Source organism: Gymnoscopelus braueri (assembly GCF_963280865.1).
Source record: "Gymnoscopelus braueri genome assembly, chromosome: 18".
NCBI classification, from domain to species: Eukaryota; Metazoa; Chordata; class Actinopteri; order Myctophiformes; family Myctophidae; genus Gymnoscopelus; species Gymnoscopelus braueri.
The window spans coordinates 7,236,563-7,245,016 of NC_137618.1; the positions used below are offsets into that span (position 1 = coordinate 7,236,563).

At 39.3% G+C, this 8,454-nt stretch overlaps 1 protein-coding gene across 2 annotated transcripts in view; it reads right to left on the reverse strand.

Moving 5' to 3' along the window:
- The window catches only part of gcc2 (GRIP and coiled-coil domain containing 2), a 93,393-nt gene extending 85,410 nt beyond the window's left edge, over positions 1–7,983 (reverse strand). For both annotated transcript variants that reach the window (XM_080412701.1, XM_080412700.1), the window contains exons 1-7: positions 7,798–7,983; positions 6,150–6,212; positions 5,571–5,655; positions 5,390–5,469; positions 4,360–4,464; positions 2,378–2,648; positions 1,725–1,934 (exon numbers count right to left, since the gene is read on the reverse strand). In XM_080412701.1, coding sequence (XP_080268827.1) covers positions 1,725–1,934; positions 2,378–2,648; positions 4,360–4,464; positions 5,390–5,469; positions 5,571–5,655; positions 6,150–6,212; positions 7,798–7,803 — 820 coding nt within the window. In that variant the 5' untranslated portion in view covers positions 7,804–7,983. The remainder of the gene's footprint in view (positions 1–1,724; positions 1,935–2,377; positions 2,649–4,359; positions 4,465–5,389; positions 5,470–5,570; positions 5,656–6,149; positions 6,213–7,797) is intronic.
- Between the last annotated feature and the right edge of the window lie 471 nt (positions 7,984–8,454).

Consider the following 8,454-nt stretch of genomic DNA (forward strand, 5'->3'; position numbering starts at 1 on the left):
AAGGGTGGAAAAGCAGGATTTACCACTGATTTCATCAGCACCCGACAAACAAGTAAGATTACTCCTTAAAAGAGGCAGCACACCCAAAACGCTAATTCCAATTCCAACTAAAATGGCAACTTGGTGACAGCCCTATAATTGTCATCTACAAGCTGTGAGCTGGTAGATCGGTTGTTTCCGCAATTTATTAACCCATTCAAGCCGGGAATACATCTCTGTCATTCTAGATTTATTTGGGCTATTCAAAAATAGCGGATCTACTGTACAAGCTCACCGCGCTATGAGCTTGTAGATCTGCTATTTTTTGGGGGAAATCGTGAACATTTTGAATATAATATATTCAAAATGTTCACGATTTCCCCCAAAAAATATAATATATATATTTAAAGCAAAGATTTGTAACTCAAATCTTTGCTTCTGGGGATTCTACAAATTTCTTCTAAATCTTAACAGTTTTTTGAAAAAAATGTATGTTGCTGTAATATCAGTGGTTCTCAAACATTTTCACGTCAAGGAACCCCAAAATGACATGTATTTGTATATGTTTGGCCGTGGACCCCCATCTCAAAATATTTTGTTCCAGGGACCCCAGAAGTTGTAACATGAGTTAAAACTGTTCGCTTAAAAATATATATATTCAAAGATTTGCACACAATTTCTTGATTTTCAAAAAAATAGCAGATCTACAAGCTCGTAGTGCGGCACTCGGTGCCGCGCTACAAGCTTGTATATCTGCTATTTTTGAATAGCCCAAAGAAATCTAAAATGACAGAGATGCGTTACCGGATTGAATGGGTTAAATGCATAAACAAGCAGGTCTTTGGTATGACCCCGGCCGGGTCATACCAAAGACTCTAATGGCTCCCTGCTCGACAGTCGGCACTCAGCATCAAGGGTTGGATTGGGGGGTAAGTCCCCGTGACATACTATCATCATGTCCAGGAGGTGCACTTGGACATCAAGCTGTCTCACGCTACAGAAACAGGAGATAGGCTCCTGCCCTGTGGGCCACATGGATCGGCAAGGCTTGCTTACTCCCCTGCCCTACTCTAGGCCTTCTTCTTTTCTTTCTCTGCTTTCTGAAAACAACAAAAGGACCTTCACCGACTTCTTTACTATAACTGATTCTGATGTTTTCCAGGGACAGCAGGCGTAAAGTAGGGCTGTCACGATCATGTCATTTTACTTGACGACTAATTGTTGCGCAAATAATTGATAAACAATTTGATTGTGTTTTTCCGGCCGGGTGGGGGTAAAAAAAAAAGAATAATAATTATGTTTTGGCTTTTAGGCTTCATACACAGGGAAGATATGACAGATAACTGAAACTGAGATATTTAATAACTTAAATCTTTTGTGTTTTTGTCGTTGAACACTGGAACATATGAATAATAATTACATTTCTGTTTGGCTTTGAGGCTTTGAAGTTGCACAGGGCAGATATGACAAATAACCTAAATATACAAAGAAATGACTGACATATGTAATACTGTAGCTTTATACTTAAAAATAAAAACATAAAAATTGGAAATAGCCGATCTACAAGCTCACAATGCGCCGCGATGCGAAGCGTTGTGAGCTTGTAGATCTGCCATTTCCACAATTACTTTTTACATGTTTGAAAGTAATATGAACATGGAAACGATTATGACGATTTACGCAAAATAATTGCGATTATCTCAAATAGTTGCGACTGTGTAATAATTGTGACAGTGCCTACATACCTTTGAGAGCCAGCTGCTCGGTCAGCTCGTCGTGGAGCAGGAGGAGTCTCTCCCGCTCCACCTCGCAGTCCTCCTCCAGGGCCCTCATCTCCTCCTCGTGCTGCAGCCTCTTCTGGGCCAGCTCCTCCCTCAGGTTCTCCACCTCCTGCTGGGCCTCCGTCAGCTCCTGCTGGTGGCTCTCCTGGAGCTCCGACACCTCCCGGGACTTGCCTGTACCGGATGCAACAGTTAACACATTGAGTGCATATATGCATATATATATATATTTATTTTTTTTACATTTTTTGAAGATTTAAACTCCCATCCACTTCCTTGTTAACTTAAAACTTAAAAATTCTGTATCTCGGCTCCTGAGTACTTTTTTTTTCTCAATGAAAAATCTCTGGCATAAAACAGCAAAAAAATCTGAAATAACTCTGGCATTCCATGTGTTAATTGAATTTTATAATTTTATAAAAAATATCGATAATGGATTTTAATTCAGATAAATAATCGATTTTGGAGGGAAATTTAAAAATTTGTTGCGTTGTCATGTAAAAACAAATAGTTAAAATAGCAAGAATAGACAGAAAAGGAAAGAAAATGCAAAAAAAATATCGATAGTATAATGGTAAAAAAAAAAAAGAATAGATAAGTTACAGCCCTATACTTGCCTTCCTGGATCAGTTCCAGTTGAGCCCGCAGGCTCTGCAGCTCAGCTTCCAGGTGGCCGTCGGCACGTTGCCTTTGGTTTGACGGCCTCTCCTCTCTCTCGCTGGCCTCCTCCCTGTCTCTCTGCTCCCGCTCCGTCAGCAGGTTCTGGAAGCGCGCCACCTCGTCCCGGTGTCTGACGTTGGATTCTTCGATGCCGCTCTCCAAAGCTCTGATCTTTCTTTGGTGGTCTTCTTTGACAGAGACCAGCTCTGCCTGCAGCGCGGCCACGTCCTGTTCATAATTAACACAAAATTATAAATGTGAGGTTTACTTTGAAACGTACGTGGCCACTAGGGTTGGGATCCGGAACCGGAGGAACCAGATACAACATTATTGAGGAACCGGAACCGGTTTCATCGCACTGTCAGAGCTGGTATGTGGACTTCACGTCTGCTTTACAATTTCAATACCGGTGGTTCTCAAACTTTTACATTTCAAGGACCACCATAACTCGGAGAGTGTACAAATGGAACCAAATGGACCCGTTAGGGTGCATTTGGTTCCATTTGTACACTCTCAGAGTTACAGTTACAGCCCTCGTTCTCGTTGCCCGAGAACGAGGGCGTCTATCCCCTTTTCAACGGGCTAGACTCAGTCTTAGTACCCAAGCCGTGCTACTCTTACACCGAGTTGGGGGCGGTGCCCGGGATCAAACCCCAGGACCTTGTGTCTTTGGGTCCAAAAGGTGAGTGCTCTACCGAGTCCGACTGAGCAACCCGGGCACGAATCAGGAGTAAATGTGAATAAGAACGCAACATATTTTCAGATTTCACACTACAGAAGTGTGTGACGTTTAACTTGGAATTCATAAGAGTCCGACAGTCATTAGCCACTAAAGCCCTACGTATATACTTTGTCGTATGATGAATCACAGAAATAACAAGCTCAGGCGTTGTGAGCTTTTAGATCGGCTATTTTAGCCGCTTTTGAGAAATATGAACCACTTGAACCTTGATAGGTCTAAAGTGTAACTATCTATTTTATGAATGATCTTGGTAGCTGCCATCATATCATATTGTAGCGTGCCACTGCCATCTTGGCATAACTCAGGTCATATCAACTTTGCTTATCAATCCTATGATTTTATTAAATTTGCAGTTGTACGTCACTAATCCTAGTATCAGTTCTCCCCTTTCCTCTAGAGCCTGCATGTGTTTTGAGCTGTACAGAGCGCAAGCCCTCCGAGGTCACTGATTATCTCTTGAGGAACACAATAACGGCTCATTGGATTTAACTTGACCATCTATGACAAAGCAAAAACACCTCCTTAAGCGACGACTTGACTTGAAGAGCCAAGGTCAATGTTCTGTCATCCAGGACATTTGGACGCTGTTTGTCCAAGATAAACTGTCACACCATCACCTTGCCATCTTCCCTCCCAACCTATGAGCTGGCTTCACATGGACAGCTGTCATCGTCAGAGCTGATGTGGGATAACGACTTCCTTTGTGTAAATAACTATTGTGATCATTGACTGTTTAGTCAGAGAGATATCTTGCTGTACGGTACCTCGTGTATTGATTCTCCCTCTTAATACAATGTCAACTTTTTAACTCGAGAACCAGCCTGTGTCTGTCTTATTCCGTCTCATCTTTTTTACTCTGGGTTTTCAGCCGTTTAACTAGAAAAATAGTTTTTATCAACATAGAGCAGGGTTTTCATTCCCTTATCATATCTATCAAACCCATTGTGACCCTTTTAATGAAAATGTGTGTAACTGAGTGGCATGTGTTGGGGAGTAGCAGAAACATACATAAATGTTTTATCAATAATAAATACATTCATAGTTATTCATAGACAACTGGTACATAAATAAATATTCATTGAGCACGTCACCACGTTCAGGCTCAAGTCAATTCTGTTGGACAATAACTGTTGTGTCTGACATTTGAGGAAGTAATAAAGATGTTTATGATGTGCATGTTAAGGGGTTTCATTTCACCTTGGCCTGCAGCTTGATCCTCTCCAGCTCTTTACGAGACAATACCAGGCTTTGTTGGGTCTCCGCCTTCTCCAGTAGCAACGCATCCATTCTCTCTGTCAGCTCCTGTTACGTGCCACACACACACACACCAAACAAGGACACACCAAACAAGGAACAAGGATGTTGGCTGAGGAATAATGTACGGTAGTGTTAACAGCTGTGGAGAAGAGTTGCGTGAATCTCAGTCTCTTTAAGCCAGAATGTTGAATTGATTCACACAATTTTCAAATGCTTCCGTCATACAGTCAGTGAAACGGCTCTGAAAATTATCCGGGGCCGAAGCGGATGTCCCACCTCCTCTCCCCGCTAGACCTGTCACAATTATTACATAATCGTCTAGTCGCAATTATTTTTGCATAATCGTCATAACCGTTTCCATGTTGAAAAATGTTCACACATTTTCAAATATTAAAAAAGCAGAAATAGCTTACAACGCGTCACAAGTGACGCGTTGTAAGCTTGTAGATCAGCTACAGTATTTCTGCTATTTTTACATGTATAAAATTATTTAATATGTCAATAATTTCTATGTATATTTCAGTTATTGTCATATATGCGCTCATATATACACTGTGAAATTGATTACGAAGCTCATTATATTCCAATGTTCAACGCCAAACACACAATTAAATCGTTAATCGCAATTATTTGAGTGTCAATTAATAGTCAACTTAAATGTGTATTCGTGACAGCCCTCCTCCCCGCATCCGTTTCATCTTTGCGGTCACGTAAATGTGTCCTACTCTAAATCAAATTAGTCAAAGCATTCATTCATATATAGCTTGCTGCTTATTGGAAATGGGATTTCAAAGATATGTTTTAAAGATATTTTTTAATGTATTTTCGTGAATGACGAAAAATGACGAACAGATGACAGCTTCCTTTCTCGGCTTCTCTGGAGGTGTAGTTCCAGACTCTATATAGCATTCAGAGATTGTGGAACAGTTGTCTGGCTACGCGAGACTACGTGAGTCTAGAATGTACATACCTGTATCAGAATGGAGTCTTCTGAACTGTTGTTGCTGCTTTTCACTTGTTGCTTGAGTGTTTCAACTTCCTTTTCAAAATCTAAACAAGAAGAACATTTTAAGTACACAGGTAGCAAGAGACACACACATGCTGCCAGTGAAACACACAGACAGACAGACAGACAGACAGACAGACCTTACCTGCACATTTGGCCTTCATTTTCTGCATGGCAGCCATCTGCTTCTTGGAAAACTTAATCAGGTCCTCTTTGGACAGCGTGTCCAGCTACAAGAGCAAGCAAAATATTCGGAATGACACCTATTAGAGCAGTGGTGGCCCGTGAGGGTATTGCAAGTGCCCCCCACCCCCAAAATAATTCATGGTATTTTTTTTCTTTAAAATCTTTAAAATGTAGTTTTCATTGTGATGCAGATAAATAGGAAATTGAAGTATACTACGTTAGTTCCATCTATCCAAACCGGAACACAATCTATTGATTGATCATTATAGTAGACATGCTCTGAAAATGCAAAACACGGCCCACCCATCTGACCACTTAACACGGCGAATGGCTGCCGTGTTAAGTGGGCAGATGGTCGGGCCTCGAACGCTGTCAACATTTACAAGTGGGGCACCAAAAACGTTTGAAAACCACTGATATATACGTATATAATATATCCACTTGATGACGTAAAACCAGGTGAGCAACAACAATAATAGGTGTTTTTTTTTAATTAGTTACATGTCTGTTGTATGTAAGACGATGGTTCAATTGGTACCTTGGACTTTGGTGCACCTCCTGGGGGCGAAGCCACCGACTCCGGCCCACTGGTACCGGGGTCCTGTTACACCAAAGACAACCACATACTGTATGAAATATACTGTACTATACTATAAATACTCATATACATATATATGGCGTACCACCCGTTTTGAAATGGCACATAATGCAGGAGGCATCAGGACGTTGCGTTATAGAAAACGAGCGCTTCCTAACTCCAACACGTAGAATAATAATCACCTGCACCGACTTTATTGACAGAAAGTAGCTCATAACATGTCTCTATGGTGGATTTTTATGAAACAAAAACTTTGCAGATACAAAGAGGATAATCCAAGCTTTCCGTACAGCTGCCATGTTGGCGAGTTTAACGTTGTTTAATACAATCAGGTCGGACTTTTCTGTTTGGATGAATGGGCTGTCTGTCAAGGGTTGGTATTCCAACTCTAGATGCCAGATATTAAAAATAGCATCTAAGAGTTGCTTGAGGCTAGTTTGACAAGTTTGACAAGTAGAACAGCACACACATAAAAACTGTAGGAATGCAATAATGACACAACCTTTATTATAGTCTAAAGATGACAATAATGAGAGCGTGTTACTTTTTATTGGGCTATTAGGCTATCTAGGCTATCGTGTTACTTTTTATCTGTCTATTGCCAGTAGTTTCAATAGAGTGTAGTTTACAGTATAAACTATTTGACACTTTGACAGGTAAAATTACACAGCTGGAGGTTATAAAAACATTCTTCATATTGTGGGTGTGTTGCATTTAAGTGTTATTGTATGCCAGCGTGGACATATTTCCTGACACTGACAGATACATACAGGCACGCACACACCTAAATGAAGCACACACACACACACACACACACACACACACACACACACACACACACACACACACACACACACACACACACACACAGTTATGGTAACTTGTTCTCATGTGTTTGTTTCGTAGATTTGTTATTCTCCACCACAAATGTACAGACTGTATGCTAAAGGTTCATTGTTTACCTGGTATCCTATAATCCTATTATAGTTTTAAATGTACAGAATGTATGCTATAGGATCCTATAATCCTATAATAGTTTTAAATGTACAGAATGTTATTTAGACATAGCATGTTGTTTAGACAGATGGATCATTGTTTATAGCTGGTATTCTAGTTTATTTGAGACATTGTACTGATAACTGCTCTCTCTGCACTCTATTAATGTGTCTATTTGTATTTACCCTTTTTTAGTTTATTGCTGCTTTGGCTAAACCTATAAGTAAGGTAAACAAATTGTTTTTCGTCTGTGTTTATCTCCTGTCAATGAAATGAAATGTCTGATATGAAAGCAATTCGCCTGAAAAGACATTATAACACAGCAGCACTATATTATTATTATTACTATTATTATTATTATTATTACACAGCAGCACTACATTATTATTAATATAATAATAATTATTCTACTTTATAATCTAAATATTATAACACAGCAGCACTATTATAATAATGATAATAATAATTATTATTATAATAATTATTATTATAATAGTTTATAATCTAAATAGCCCTAATACATGGATCATTTCCGCACTGTGTGAGTTAGCTCAAGGAGCTAATGCTACATATTCTGTGTTTATGTATTTACCTCCATCTTATTGGTGCTTTAGTCGGTCCTCGTCAGTTGTCAGGGGAGTCCAGGGGGAATAAAGCGTTATGCCGTTTAATGTCAATGATTATATGAAATATAATGTTTGTTTTAAGCTGAGAGTTTCACACTATAAACATGAAAACACATCCTCCTCTCTCTGTAAGGTTTAGCTAAGCTGCCACGGATCACTTCCGCATTGGTTGGACTACAACGTGACGTCGGACTACAACCTGACGTTGGACTACAACAGCACTACTCCGCCTACATGTCTGTACTACAATAATTTACGCATAAATTAGGCTTAGAAACACGCTTGTATGAGTGTTTTTAAGACGCATTTGTTGCTTTCTTTGCTTTCTTTTATTTTTAGATAATTGTCGTAAACATTGAATACACAATTTGATATTTAAATTCTGATAATTGAATTCTAATTTATAGATGTATGTTATCTGGTTTGATTGATTGAAACAATTACAATTACATGATCTCCTCCTCCATAAATAAATAGTCTTAAGAATTTCTTAATGATAAAAGGCCTACTGCCTGTCACATTAGTGTAGTATTTTGTCATTTCAATAAAATAGAAAGGAAATGATCTCAGAAAGCACTACAGCACTGGATTATTAAGCCCCATTTTATACTTCAGATATTAAA